This window comes from Podarcis bocagei (genome assembly GCF_964188305.1).
Source record: "Podarcis bocagei genome assembly, chromosome: 3".
Taxonomy (NCBI): Eukaryota; Metazoa; Chordata; class Lepidosauria; order Squamata; family Lacertidae; genus Podarcis; species Podarcis bocagei.
In genome coordinates, this window is record NC_138127.1 from 63,843,864 (window position 1) to 63,859,752 (window position 15,889).

At 41.3% G+C, this 15,889-nt stretch overlaps 1 protein-coding gene across 3 annotated transcripts in view; it reads left to right on the forward strand.

The window, feature by feature from the left end:
- The window catches only part of MTR (5-methyltetrahydrofolate-homocysteine methyltransferase), a 63,442-nt gene that overhangs the window by 10,313 nt on the left and 37,240 nt on the right, over positions 1 to 15,889 (forward strand). For all 3 annotated transcript variants that reach the window (XM_081188060.1, XM_081188058.1, XM_081188059.1), the window contains exons 4-12: positions 229 to 298; positions 1,922 to 2,014; positions 2,805 to 2,911; positions 4,174 to 4,233; positions 7,085 to 7,179; positions 10,247 to 10,347; positions 12,853 to 12,914; positions 13,683 to 13,750; positions 15,337 to 15,416. In XM_081188060.1, the coding sequence (XP_081044186.1) occupies positions 229 to 298; positions 1,922 to 2,014; positions 2,805 to 2,911; positions 4,174 to 4,233; positions 7,085 to 7,179; positions 10,247 to 10,347; positions 12,853 to 12,914; positions 13,683 to 13,750; positions 15,337 to 15,416 (736 nt within the window). The remainder of the gene's footprint in view (positions 1 to 228; positions 299 to 1,921; positions 2,015 to 2,804; positions 2,912 to 4,173; positions 4,234 to 7,084; positions 7,180 to 10,246; positions 10,348 to 12,852; positions 12,915 to 13,682; positions 13,751 to 15,336; positions 15,417 to 15,889) is intronic.

Genomic DNA, 15,889 nt, shown 5'->3' on the forward strand with positions numbered 1-15,889 from the left:
GATAGTTTAGGGATCCAAAATGGAGGCCATCTCTTTGGAAACATGCTGTGGTGGGTGTTGATGTTTTTTATACCATGACTTGTGAATTAGCTATAAAATGCATTGCAAATGAACACTCTAAAATGCAGTTCAAAATAGAGTTAGTTAAACTTTGAATATAATGTCTTTTTCTGGATGCTTGTTTGTTTTGATGTCTCCTCCACTTTCTCCTACCCCTGTGCTGCCCAGGCTTATCGGTTAAACAAAATATCAGCACAGGTAGCCCGAAAAGCAGCCGATGAGGTCACTGCTGAGACAGGTAAATAACATTCCAATATTTCTAACCTACTGGCTTCCAATTAGTTCACACATTAGCCTAGGATCACTGTTTCTCATTAGGCTGGAGGATGTAATTGCTGGAGGTGTCCTTCAGTGAAACATAATAATGCATAATAAAATAGGCACTATTCATTAGGGGCTCTTGTGGGTTCCAAATTCTGCTTAGATTCCAGATGTTAGTATCAGTCAGTGCTATTCCCAAAACATTGCAGCTTGCATACTTGGGTTTCTTATTTATACAAAATTACCTGAAGGTCAAGTAAACTGGCTTTAGTTTCTTGCAGATTCCAGCAATAGGCAACTCAAGTGCTGACTGGAAAACATGGTTTTCTTAAATTCCAGCAAAAACCCACTATCTGGTTTCAAGGAGGAGATGTAGACTCTTAATAGCTTTAAAGAGAAGGTGTTGTCTTCTCAAAATCAAGACTAGAAGAGACCAGTAATAGTTAAAGAGAGATCTCTACAGTCTAGCTCACCTATGAGACTATTAAAAAAAAATCTTCTCCAGAATGTACTGCACATTTTGATCTTGGAGTATCTAACCAGTCTTTCTAATTAGAATCTTGGTTCTTATTCTAGAAGCCTTCAGCCAAAAACTGATTGCTAAGTTTGTCAATATGTGAAATTTGGGCTTTCTGCCCTTGTTGCCCCTTGAGGCTTCTTGTGACAATAGAAGCCACAAAAATAATTAAAATCAACAATAGGCTAAAAACAGATTGAAACACATGTCCACATTCTACATATCTGGATAGGCTTATCTAAATAATAATGCTTTTAGCAGGTGCTGAAAAGCGTAGAGTGAAGGGGCTTGCCTTGTATCATCTGCCTATCTACTTGTCCTTCCTGCCAATACCCCACAAGTCCCTTTGTCCCTATGTATAGTTTTGTCCAGGCCTATATTCTTTTTGGCTCCTCCTTTCCCCCCAACTCTGCCTGTTCACCACCTGTTGTTTCCTCAGTTCTGTGCATTTCCGATCACTTTCTGCTGTGTCCCACTTCCTTTAGCTACCCTGTCTCTTGACAGCCTGTCTATCTACTTTTTCCTTCCCTCCACCCATAACAAATAGCATCACAAAGTTTAGTCAGAACCGCTTCTCTGATTAGCCTAATTCAAGCTATATTCTCCACTAACCTTTCCTTTAGGCTCTTTCGTTTTTCTGAGACTTCTTCCCAGTTGTCATCCATATGCTGGATGCTGTTTTAATTCCTGCCAAAATGATAACTTCCCTTCCCCACAATGGAGCTGGACTGCAAACAGTTGTATTCCTTGAGCAGCTGAACTATGCCAAAATACAACATCTGCTCATCCAAACTGTATTATCACTATAATGCTAAATAGTTTTTGCATTATTATTTTGAAAATGTATTTCCTATATTGGTACTTTGGAACTCTCCCCCACTGGATCCTTTGAAGTTCCTTGCTGCAGGATTGTGCCACTCACCATCGGCATGGCAGGCAGGTTTTGCCCCTCTCATAATTGTTCCCAAGTGCAGTGCCATACTTTTATCAATTGGTCTGGATAGCACATGATGAAACACTGCTGTGTCTCTGCCCCATCATCCAAAGCCTGTTTCTCAAATATTATGTCTCTTCTTTGTAAAGGAAGGAAAAGATACGTGGCTGGTGCAATGGGTCCCACAAACAAGACCCTTTCTGTCTCCCCTTCAGTGGAAAAGCCAGATTACAGAAATGTCAGTAAGTATTTAGATTGTTATTCCAAAGACTGAGGGCAAATATTATTTATTTTGCTTTTTCTGTTTCTATCAGTTTAACACCAACACCACTTTTATAATATAGGCTGACCCATTAACGTGTTTTTGGTGAGTCCAGAGACTTCCAGTTTTGATGCCAGTTCAAGTTTTTGTTGTGGTTCATAAATCTATTTCTAATTCCATATTAGAGGTGTCCACAATATCTTTGAGGAAGCTAATTAGAATTATTTGAGAGCCTAATAACTAATCTCATTCTGCTGTAAAAAGGTAAAGGTAAAGGTATCCCTGCCCGTACGGGCCAGTCTTGACAGACTCTAGGGTTGTGCGCTCATCTCACTCTATAGGCCGGGAGCCAGCACTGTCCGCAGACACTTCCGGGTCACGTGGCCAGCGTGACGAAGCTGCTCTGGCGAGCCAGAGCCACACACGGAAACGCCGTTTACCTTCCCGCTAGTAAGCGGTCCCTATTTATCTACTTGCACCCGAGGGTGCTTTCGAACTGCTAGGTTGGCAGACACTGGGACTGAGCAACGGGAGCACACCCCGCCACGGGGATTTGAACCGCCGACCATGAGTTCGGCAAGTCCTAGGCGCTGAGGTTTTACCCACAGCGCCACCCGCACATTGTGCCAAATAATAAAGAATTGCAGTGCAAAGTTACCTTCTTCCATGTCCACCAGTTGCGGAGGATATGAGAACCACATTTGTAGTCGGAATAGGTGTTTCATTGTCACTTCTAGCATAAAAGGGAATCTGTTATTATTGTGTTGCAGCTTTTGATGAGCTTGTGGAAGCATACACCGAACAAGCCAAAGGACTTCTTGATGGTGGAGCAGATATCATGTTAGTTGAAACCATATTTGATACAGCCAATGCCAAGGTGAGAATTCAAAGCAAACTCTTGAAAGTGCCATTTAAAAAAACAAACAAACAAACCCCCCCACCCCATGTGAACTATAATTTAATTGATCACAAAGTTAGATGACACAAGTCAAAAGCAGATAAAACTCATTTTATTTAAAATGATAATATTGATTCTCTTTGTACAAGTGCATTAAACAAGAACGATGGGGGGGGGGCGCTGGAAGTGTTCTGCTGGAGTCCTTAATAGCTTGTAGTATTCTGGATGGGACGGTTAAAATTTCCTGGAAAGGGATGCCATGTATGACATGAAGTTAAGAAGCTCCTCTTCCTTGCACTGGATGGGGAAGCTTCAGGAAAGAGGAAAGGAGAAAAACGAGCCCTTTCCCCCACTTTATGGAGACCTTTCTCTTGATAATTAAACAACAGTGCTCCAAATCCGAGCCCTTTAGCGTTACATAGCACAGAGGGGCAGCGTTTTGGGTGGATGTAGAATGAGAGAAGTGTCCTTTCCTTCCCCTTGGTGAAGCCTGAACAGGACTACATGACTCCTCCAGGCTTGCTGAAGCCCTGAGTTAGAGCCTGGAGATAAGAAGAATGCTGCTGGATCAGTCTAAAGGCCTCTGTAGTCCAGCATTTGGTTCTCTCAGTGGCCAACCTGATGCTTTTAGGGAACTCACAACAAGGACAGCAGTGTGATAGCATTTTCTTCATTGGGATCCCCAGCAACCAGCATTCTTCCTCTGATTCTAGAGGCAGTGTATACACACACACACGTGGCTGTTTTATGTATGTGCTTTGTGCAAGAATGGACGTATATGTTTGTGTGTTTGTATGAATATATATGTGTGTGGATGTGTTTGAATATATATGTGTGTGGATGTGGATGAGAAAGAGTGGGGTGTTCCCACCAACCTTTTGAATGGGCCTCACCCACCACTGACATGAAGTGACTGGAAGGTTAGAGGCAGTGTGGACCTGAGGCTGAAAAAGGTTTCCCGCACCTGCCATAGATTCATGCAGTCTGGCCTGGATTTCTTCTCACTGTGAAATTGCTGTTGGGCAACTTTTCCTGCAGTCACAGAGCCATATGAGAGACTATATTGTGGCTCCTTTGTTGTTGGTCTTGTTTTTATTTAGGGGGTCATTGGTCTCCTCTAAAGAAAAAGCTGTTGGTGCTGGTCTAATCCTTCCCTCCCTACAACAAAACAAAACCTAAAAATGTGTAAGATGTTTGAAAACTCACCCACCCTTAATTTTTGTGATGTTTTCATTGCACAGGCAGCTCTCTTTGCGCTCCAGACGTTGTTTGAGGAAGAGTATGACCCCAGACCATTGTTTGTAAGTATAATAACTGAAAGAGTAACCGCATCTCTGTAATTCATTAGTTAATGCTCAACCATCTAAGAAATGAACACTTTGTTTTACAAACTATACGGTCTTGTATGTTACCTTGCACTTCGAGGTTCCTTTCATTAAAGTTCCCGACCTATGTTCTAGAGCATCGGTATCCTCTTATGATAATTATAAATAAATATGCGTTGGCATTTAGAAACCGCTTAATATTTAAAACGTCTCTTCAGCGGTATACAAAATAAGCAACAACAATGTAATTAAAATAAAAAATGCAACATGGAGCTAGTAAAACAGTATTATAAAAACAAAAATAGGAATTCAGAGACCGTGAACAAATAAAAGCAGGGTCCTATCTTGCCGGCTGGAGAAAGCTGAGGCCAAAAAGGAGGTCATTGAAAGATGTCTGAAGCAACTAATGGTTGCTTCTTCATATATTGCAGAGAAAAGGGCCTTCCACAGTACAGCAGCAATAGTGGAAAAGCTGTAGTTTCAGAAGCTATACTACCTTTCCCCATTTGGCTGTTCTTTGAGTTTAAAATATGTTAGTCAAAATATACTGCCAGGAACCCCTCTGGTTCTGCTGTGTATGTGTATATATGTAAATGTGCAAACTTCTGGTGTGCAATTCTGCACTCCCTGTTCACGGAGTGACTCTCACTGGACTCTGTCTTTCCGTGCCATCTGCTGTCACGTTTGCTCTTCCAAGTGTGCTAAGATTCTCCTGGGCATACTTCAATAGCAGCTGAAGGCCTCCTGTGTCTTTAACCAACAGCATTTTTTTGCCAGCTCTTCCATATGGCCCCCATGCACAACTGTCTGCTCCTGCTGGGAGAAGCCTGCGTGCCTGGGACAAGAGCGGACAGTAAAATGTGCTGTTGAATGGACCCTGCAGATTGCAGCATGCTGAGAAGGGCACACATGGGAGCAGCTGGCAGGGGGGAAGAAGTTTGTCATAGAGTCCTGTGGGAAGCCTTCTGCCCACTGTGACAGGAAGGTGGGAAACAACCATTGTGCTTCTCTTGTCACATGAACGCCTTATCACTTTGGACAGCTATCCCTTGAGATCCAAGCTGAGATAGACCATTGGGTTAACTTCCACTTATTATGTGGTTCAGCTACCACTACTTATGTGGTTTAAATAATATATATCTAGCATACTGGTTCACCCTAATGTCTCTCAGTATCACAGATACCAAAAGCTGTACTGCGGTTCTTATTCATTAGAAGCACGCATGAGAGCTTCCATTAGATCAGGGTGTTAGGAAATGCATCAGCCTGGTTCAGTAAAAGATACCTTATACCTCGGGTTATAAGTGGTACCTCGGGTTAAGTAATAATATAATAATAATAATAATTTATTATTTGTACCCTGCCCATCTGGCTGGGTTTCCCCAGCCACTCTGGGCGGCTTCCAACAAAGATGAAAAATACACTAAAATGTCGCATATTAAAAACTTCCCTGAACAGGGCTGCCTTAATTCGTTCCGGAGGTCCGTTCTTAACCTGAAACTGTTCTTAACCTGAAGCATCACTTTAGCTAATGGGGCCTCCCTCTGCTGTTGCACCACCACCGCACAATTTCTGTTCTCATCCTGAAGCAAAGTTCTTAACCCGAGGTACTATTTCTGGGTTAGTGGAGTCTGTAACCTGAAGCGTATGTAACCTGAAGCATATGTAACCCGAGGTACCATTGTATTTTGTCTGTCACACTTACAGCATCTTAAGGCTGCAACATGGAGGAGTTATAATGATTGAACTACAGGTTTATTGACTGCATTCATATGTCATGATCCTAGTTTGCCTGCTTACTATGTTTTAACAGCATGCTGGGGCACAGTGCACAATAATTTCTGGCTTGGATGGTTGAAACAAATTAGGAAGTCACAGTCTGAACCCAGAATCGTGGTTTGTTACTGCCTAATAAGCCAGGATCACTAGCATGCCATAAACTATTTCTTATTGTTGGCTTACGAATCTTGGCTTGTTGGAGAAAAACCATCCTCAGTTCAGTAGTCATGGGAAACTCAGCTTAATTGTGTCTTCCTAGTTTATTCCCCCTACTTGTGCCAGGCAGAGTGTGCACCAGCATGCTGCTTGTACCCAATAAACCATAATAAGCCAGCAACCCTGGGTTATTGTGACGTGCAGATGTGACCATCGTGTAATTAAAAAGGCTAGTATTTTGCAGTTATGTTGCTGCTAGCATCAGTTGTGTAATGCATTATTGTTTCCATGGAAATCCTTTGTGGTTTTGGAGTTTGTTCCATAATGAGAACATTGGAACCATCAGATTCTAGTTATAGGCAACGTTGGAAGCATAGTATTAAATAAGGGAAGGGTTGAGGACCTGTGGTGTTCAAAAGAATGTGAAAATGAATGCCTCAAATGCCAAATTATAGGGTTATGGGGGAGGGGGAGGAGGTTTTTTCTTCCATTCTTTGCCTTGTTACAGAATAGGTGAGTATTCCTTTTAAAGGAGGGGTGGGAAGCTGATCATCTGAGCAGAATCTCAAAAATCTGGTTATTTTTTTAGCATATTTGTGTTCTCTGTACAATTTCCTAACATCCCAAGTGCAAACTCAGATAAAAATTTCTTCCTCCCTCCCTTCCTTTGTCTTCAAATGGAGAAGGGAGCTATTCATTTACAGATCAATCTTTGTGACAGCTAAAACATTGTTTGCAGAGGTTGTTGCACAGAACCTTCATCATTCTGATTGCCTCTTGTTAATTTTTAATCAGGCATTGTTCATTTCGGATCTGCTGTTGCAGCCGTCTTCATACAAGGTTTTTTTTTGTCTCTCTCTCTCTCTCTCGCTGCTTCCCTTGTGGTGTTTAGGTATCGGGAACCATTGTCGATAAAAGCGGCCGCACTCTCTCTGGCCAGACTGGGGAAGCTTTCGTCATCAGTATATCTCACTGTGACCCACTTTGGTGAGAGAAGTAAATTTACTTACAATAAAGCTATGCAGTATTGATAGGCTCTGTGCCAGTTTTTCTAAAATCGATTCAGATGAATGGGGGTTGTGGTAGGATTGTGCGGACAATGTTTGGACCCCAGTCTAATGTATCCATCTGTTCTGCTTTTCAAAGCACTGATTTTCAAAGTGTATAGACAGCCTCCTTAGGGACATGTAGACCTAAGTCACTCACAGCCCTCTCCTGGTGTGCATCTTGATGGGCAGGAGGCAGAGCATCAACCTATTTCCTGCCCTTGCCAATCAGTTGTCCACTTGTCGCTGTCATTGCATATTGGCAGTCCTTGGCCCTCAGCGACCTTCAGTGCATCCCATTTTGGATTGTCAAGCCAGCCTTTCCCTCTCCTCTGCCAAATCTCTCCACCTACTGAGTTTTTTTAGCCTGTCATGCCATTGTGATGTGGAGAACGGCATGCAGGGAGGGTCATCCCTACTCTTCTTTCTCCCCATATAAATCATGCTGCATCCAGCCTGCCAAATAGCTGTTTGCTGGGCTAGGTGGAAGTGTGAGATGGTTGTGGAGGATGAACGTGTAGGCAGGTCACTCCCATGTGTCATTCTCCATTTGTAAATCCTACGTGAGAGTGAGTATGTGACCCGCTCTGACCACATCTGCTGACATGGGGCTTCCAACTGCCCACCCACTGCCCTGTGTGTGTCCCTTGGGGGGAAAATGTTTGTTCATTCCTTCCGCCAGTGCTCAGGACCAATGCACTGATTTGTTGTTGTTTTTTAAGTGCAACCTTTTATAACTTCCAGTGGGAATTGCAGACTAGGTACACAATGCATAGTGAGAATATAAGCATTCTTGAGTCATTCTAGGGCCTGCCTTCCTCCTTACCTTACTCTTGCCACCCTGGAGCTTCAGGGAGATCACCAGATGAGGCTTGTAGAGACAGACAGAGACAGATGGTGGTGAAATGACGCAGAGAGAAATTCAGCAGCTTAAGGTGAAAAAGGAGCCTGAGCCAAAGAGAAAGAAGGCGGAAGCTTATAAATCAACCATGACTTGGCAGCATAGAGTGAAATTGTATTTATCTGTGGTTTGATAAGGATGACAGCATTAGCTATCCTTATCTGTGCTCCAGCATTTGTTGAGTAATGGGTCTATAAGTTAAATTCAGGGGTTTTTGTTTTTGTTTTAAATGGCCTCCCTTTCTTGTTCATTTTTCTCTTTTTTTGGACAGCCTTTCTAAGCAATGTTATAAGTGTGTGTGTGCGTGCGTGTGTGTGTGTGTGCACGCGCGCAGCTGTGTGAAGACCTATTTTACAAGTAATTGCATAAAACCACTTTTTAAACTATTTGATTAGTTTAAAATATGTCAGCTGTTTGCTTGTGGGTCAAGCCAAAGCGGTCAGAAATGTTGTTAGTGATCTTGCTAAGCTGATAACCACATACATCCTCTTATCTTGGACAGCGTGGGCTGAAGAAGCTTCCACCTATTGCAGAGAAGCTACTGCAGAGCTTCCAGAAGAAGAAGCTCTGCAGTAGGCCAGGGGTTCCTTAACAGTGTAGGTACTAGCCAGGTCCAGGATCAAATGTGCCTAGCTTCAGAGAAGGAACTACACTGGGCATCTTTAGACCACGGTGGTCTCTGGTGCTCAGAGACATCATAATGCCTTACTGGGAAAGAGGAATGAGTATGCTAACACTGCAGTGAGCTATTCATTTGGCACACACACCTCAGGATTCTTATTTACTGTTGGTTCCTTCCAGCGTGGCCCCAGGAAGGATTTTGCTGTTGTTGTTGGCTTTCAGAACAGAAAAGATGCTTGTTAGTGGAAGAGTTTACATATTGCCTATCTGAACTCCAGAATTTGAACTCCAGAATCTTGTGTAGCAAGTATTCAGTAATTACTCAGTTTGTGGTCTCCAGTAACCCTTCTACTTTAAGCTGAAAACTCTTCTATTCCATTAAGCTTATGCAGGCAATTAAGAATACACCTTAGCTGATTTCTGATTTTAACTTTTTTATATGGACTTTATTGTACTGTCTTATGTATAATAGTAAACAGCTCTGATTATTTTAATGAATAGTAGTTTATAAACATTTCAATAAACAAGCAAGCAAGCAAACAAACAAACAAACAAACATATTGCCACTCATGGGCTAGATGCACAATTTGTCAGACTTACGAGCTGCTTGTTTTCATCATTAATCTTTTCAGAGTTTCCTGGCAAGAGGAATTGATTGTTAAACCACTCTGAAACTGTAGCTCTGTGAGGGGAATAGCGGTCTAATAAGAACTCTCAGCAACTATAATAAACTACAATTACCAGGATTATTTAGGGGAAGCAAGGACTGTTTAAAGTGATACAATACTACTTTAAACATATAGTTCATATGGGGCCTAAGAATTTTTCTAGTTCTGGTGTTGGTACTTAATTGTTGGCTTCTTTCGTTTGATAGGATGAAACAAATGACCACAGGGAAAATATTTTTATTCAACTGTATTTGAGATCTGAGGAGAGAACCTCTGCTTAGAATTTGAGCTTAAGACCTGACTTTGTTCATATTTCTGATGCAGATGTTTACACTAATAACCTGGTGAGAGGCTGCTGAGGCTCTTTCTGTGTAAAAAATAAAATAAATCAGCCTCAAAAGAATCAAAGGTGAATAATTCAATTACACAATCTTAACACTATCCCTAGGCATATTAGGCAGATGTACACTCAAGTTCTTCCCTGGTTTAAAAATATTATCAAAAGCAGGAAAATAACCAGGTAGGTGATTTGATAGCAGGCTTTTGTGACTTCGACCTCATATATGTGGTGGTCTCAAGTGGTCTCCTCCAGCTACTGACCAGACAGACCTGCTTAGCTTCAGCAAGGTGGGTGCATCATGTGCTCTCAGATCACAACCTGGGACTTTGTGGGTGTCTGAATGGTTCTTTTTTTTAACAGCAGTTTGTTTGTAACAAGCTAACAAACTAGTATTTTCAGTGGGGGTTTTTTTTTGTGTCTCAATCAAAACAAATAATATATCTACATACATACCTATAATCTATATTGGTCTTTCTAGCATCGGACTAAACTGTGCCTTGGGGGCAGTGGAAATGAGGCCCTTCATTGAAACTATTGGGAAGTGTACAACAGCCTACATTATTTGCTATCCCAATGCAGGTATGGACAGATTTGTGGGAATTTTCTGTTTTTGCTTATCATTAAGTGATAAATCTTGTAAATCAACATTATGTGCATTTCTAACACAGCTGCAACAGCTTACTTCATAATTATGTTATCTGCAGTCAACTTAATTGTTATGCAAATGAAGCTGCATGATAAAACCCTGCCAAATTCAAGACAGTTATTATGGTTTGAACATGTGGAAGCATCCTTGGAGGGGGTCTGCTCTCTCAGCTGCTGGTTGATACCTTTCTGTCTCTCCACTGTCTGGTTACGTCTTGATGGGATAGATGAGCAGTGGCTGTGTCTTAGCTGTATGAAGACTAGGTGCTATTAGACTGTCCATTATGCAGCCACATTCTTCATACATCTTTCCATTTAGGAAATCTAGATTATAGGCAAGGCGCAAAATGGGATACAGTGATACATTTGAAGGTTGTAAATCGGAGCTCACGCAGAGTGAAAACTCTTGCCTTGCAATTTGTTTACCCCTGCTCTTTATTTATTTTAGAGTCTTTCTTACCCTGCTTCTCAGCTGAAGAGATCCCCAGAGTAGTTTACTTAAAATAAAGACAGACCCTGCCTGCTGACTTGCAATCCAAACCACATGACACAAAAGGAGAAAGAGATGTAAAGGGAAGAGGGGGCAAAACAAACTGGCACCAGTTCTTAAAATTAAACAGTTTTGTGGGGGTTTTTTGCAATGACCAACTGGAATGGAAACCATTCAGGGACAGAAGAAGCTGGTCTTAAAGCAGAACTGATGGAATCCCCCCCCCCCTTTTCCGCCACTACTACGTGTGTGCATCCCCTTATAAAAACTATCCTGGATCCTTTTGAATAAGCATTGCACACAACCTCAAGGGCATAGATGGGCAGCTCTAGGAATTTTCTTCTACAGAAGAGACCTGATGTGATTTAGGACTTATGAATGGATTTTCTATATATTGCCCTTGTATCCACGGTAGATTAGGCTGGGATACCGTGACTGACACAAGGTTCCCCAGTGAAATTCTATATATATATATACACAAAACAAAATTATACACTCCATACATCTTAGTTACATCTTATTTCTCTTTTTTCGACTTCCCTCAACTTGTCTGCGAATCCTTCATATTTTAACTTTAAACACATTTCTATTTTATTGTTTATATTATTACTGTGAACGTCATCCCATTTTAATACTTATTTCCCATCACAATGCTTCATTAAAACTTACAAACGTAATCTGATTATCACTTAATTTTTGCAAATATTCAATAAATTTTCCCCAATCTTCTGTGAATCTTTGATCTTGTCGGTTTCGGATCCTTCCTGTCATTCTGTCCAATTCTGCGTGGTCTATCATTTTTGTGGTTCCCCAGTGAAATTCACAGTTGTGTGGATTTGCCTGTTCTATTTTGGCACGCTGGTTCTTTTTAATATATCAGCCAACCAAGATTTATGTCCTGCTTTTTTATAAAATCTCCAAGGTAGCACAATCAGTATTAAAATAGTCTGCCCCATACTGCCACCAGTTTGTATATGGTTTATCCAAGATCTTTGTTTCTCTATGTTTGTGTGTGTATGAGCACTGGAGAGTATGATGTCAGCAGCCAGAACTGGAAAATGGAGTATAATGTTGCTCAGAATAGGGACCCTATTTCCACTTTGCCTTGCCAGTATCTGAATGGAAGTGACTTCCGTCCAGAAGCTCATGACAGATATTAAACCTCCAAGTGAGGCAGGTTTATGATCAAAAGAGCCTTGATAAAAACTCTTGATGGTAGGTTAAGTGAGTTGATATGAATAAACATTTTGAGCCCGGTCTTGTAATGCTTCCTTGGTATTGTGATGTCTTCCACTGAAGTCTGTATGCTTGAAATTTGAAGCGCTAATTTTGATGTATAATTGGTTACATGCTATTATTTTCTGCGGTAAGCAAACATTTTCTGTGGAAAAAGATGTGAATGAATCTTTGGATGACACTTAAATTGGTGCCTACCATTTAAACACTGAAACAACTGCTTCTCCATTCTGCTAATGCATTTGCTGATGTTTTAGTAAAAAAGGACATTTGTTTTTAGAAAGAAAGGGAGGGAAAACCTGGAAATAATAAATAACCTTGAAAAGCTAATATTTTAAAGCTAAGGCAGGTTGTTGCCTGGGAAAATCTAATTAAGAAAAGACTAATGAGTTTTTTATTTATTAGCAATGTAGCACATACTCATTAATCCCATTGAAAACTACAGCTGCAGTGATGTTTTTTTCCTTTCTAAGCAGATCAGAGCTTTAGAAGTTAAGACCTTTTACCAAACCTCTCAGAAGAAAAACTTCCCAAGATTTATGTATATGGATGTGCCAGATGCATATGGATGTGTGTTATCGAGCAAATTATAAATTGTATTATCCAGCTGAAATAATAAATGGAAACAAAACTCCCCTATAGTTACCTATAGATCACGTGAAAAGTTACGTATAGATCATGTGAGGTTCAAGCACTTTCTTATATTTCTTCAGGTCTTCCTAACACCTTTGGTGGTTATGATGAAACACCTGAAATGACTGCCAAGCACCTAAAGGTAGGGGATAATATTTATTGTGTGTGTAGTTCTTCCAAATGTAGAGGGAGAAAATATTTGCATGTAAATCAAAGCCTGTATTTGTCTACTCAGAAGTAAGTAATATAGTGTTTGATGGGGCTTACTCATAGGTAAATAAATTTTATAGGATTGCAGCCTTATGGAATGGGTTCAGGATCTCAAGTTTGTCCCTGTTGATCTCAGATTACGGAAGACATGTTGGTAGACATGTGGACTCACAAGAAGGACAGATGGAAATGGTTTATAGGAGCCTCACATGACCCAGACAGCTGCTTTATAATAGCATTGTGGGGCTTTGCTTTGATTGTGCTGAAGGATATGGGCTGTGTAAAAGACAAGGAGGTACCTATGCAAAGAGTGACTTGGTTCAGGATAGTGTTGCCAGCGTAGTAATTCATCTCCAATCCTGAAGTGCTACATTGGTGACTAGGAAGGAAGTACTGTAGAGCTCTTAAGCAAGCAGAACTTGAGGCAGGCTTCCCAGAAATCATATAGATTTATATTTCAAACACACACTTGGGGGGGGGGGGAAGGGTGAATGAAACTGTGAAGATGAGAAAATTCTTTCCAAATGTGGTTGTGTGGGCAGCTCCAGCTATATTCTTGTTAGCTAGCAGGAATCAGTTGAAGGTCCTACTGCACTAATTGGGCTCATACCAGTAATATGTGACATGCTATTTTTATATTACTGTTAATTCATCCCCACCAGCTCAATTTTATCTAAATACTGTTTTTCCTTATCTGCAGGATTTTGCCTTAGATGGTTTGGTGAACATAGTTGGTGGCTGCTGTGGAACCACTCCAGCGCATATCCGGTAACTTGATATATTAACATCTATGCAGACAACCAAAGAAGCTGTTTGGAGGGTGGGGTAGTGGGTTGTTGCACAGTTTAGGGGTCCTAGATACATTCCAGGTTTGCTGGAAAATGAAGGAAAGCTGATTCTGTTTTCCTCACATAGCAACCACCACAATGGTGTGTTTATTATGTGCAAATCAGCTTTGGGATATCCCTGGCTGAGCACTTCGTCAATAGTGGTCACTGCATACCTTGTGGTTGCGCTGATAAAAAGGTGGCTTGGAGAGACTAGTCACAGCTAGCAGGCATGTCCTTGGAAGGCTATTCGCCAAGTGTGTTGGTGACAGCAACTACTATGTATCTCAGCAAGTTCCTTCATGGGGCCTCTTGCAGAGGAATCTTCTGATGGACTGGCCCATGTCTTTGGTTCTGATCAATGTTGTACATTGTGTCTACCCTGAACTGGGCTAATCTGGAATTTGTGTGGAAGTTCATGAGGCACTGAGGTTTCTTCATGCAGTCCACCTGATGGGTGGACCGGGGAAATCATCAACCTATGAGGGATCTAGGGGTAGGGAATGTGTGGCCCTCTAGATGTTGTTAGACTACAACTCTCAACAATGCTGACCATTGGTTATGCTGGCTGGGGCTGATGGGAGTTGGAGCCCAACAACATCTGGAGGGTCACACATTCGTGATTCATGTTCTAAGAAGAGGAACAGCCCCCAGATATATTCCAGAACCAGGAGTTTCAGGCTGCAGATGTGTGGTGACAACCATTTGGGGGAAATTTACATTCATTGTCCTTCAGGCTAAGCAATCTTTTTCTTTCCCCTTCGGGATTTAAAGGACTTGTGCGCCAATTGCAGAAAATGTTGATTGAATGATGCATGAAACCACTGCTAATTAAGTTAATTAAATTAAATATTTGTTCAGCTATAGCTACTTTGGTAAAATGTTTTTCAGCAATCTCCTTATAAAGTTAATTGGAAAACCTCTCTATTTCTTCCCTGATGGCAAGAGTTTAGCCATCTTTCTCTTGTAATAAAAAGTGATGGAGCTGAATTTTAAGGCTTCATGAGGAAATGGGAGGTAGTACATGAGGCAGTACTTGAGGTCATAAGTGACCCCAAGCATTTTGTATTACTGTGTATGCCTGGATTCTCATAGGATGTCAATAAAATTAAAATATGGTGGAAAACTGAAGAGAATGGGTGTTAATGCAGGGCACATAGCTTTTCATTGTTAATAACTTCTGCCTGATTAAGAGCCAGCTTACATAATCATTTTATCTGGAGCAGTTAACTTCTGCATGTCAGGTATTGCAAGCAATGCCTTCTTGTCACGAAAATTATTTATACAGGCAATTTTGGGCACTCTTCAGTATTTCTTGGGTGGTGTTCAAAGGTTAGTATGTTAATTACTATTTTTTACTAAGAGTTGCATTATCTATCTATCTATCTATCTAGTACATTCCTGTGAGCTCCTTAGAGGAGAAGTGAGAGGGGACTGTAATAAGCAAATATGTATTGGTCTCTTAACATGTTCCAGTTGAACATAATCCATACTTGTATAGCCCTGAGCTGCTGTTTTGTAATGCAGGGCGATAGCTGAAGCAGTAAAGACATGCAAGCCTCGCATTCCTGCCTCCTCTTTTTCAGAAGGCTACATGCTGCTCTCAGGTGAGAAAGACTGATGTATCCAGCTGCCCTGATTTGCATTCTGTTAAAGTATATTTTAGAATGCCTCTACTTGCTGATTTACCTTGAGATATCTATATTTTACTGGGAATGCATATGTCATTTATGTCGTTATAGACTAGCTATTAAATTGAGAGGGTTTACAAAACCAAGAGAGAGAGATGGATGGATGTAGTTAGATAATGTCTGACCACTGTAATCAATGGGTTGGTAAACTTAAGGCTGGATTAGTTCAATGCACTCTATGTGGGGCTGCCTTTGGACCTACTCTGGAAGCTGCTGTTTGTGCAGAATGCAGCAGCCAAACTGCTGATGGGGGCACATGGCTGACAACATGCAACAGCATTGTTAGAACATCAACTCTGGCTGTCCATTTACTACCAAGCCGGGCTTAGCATAGGGACCACTTGAGCCCTTGTATGCCAGCTTGACCACTGAGATCACATGTAGGAGCG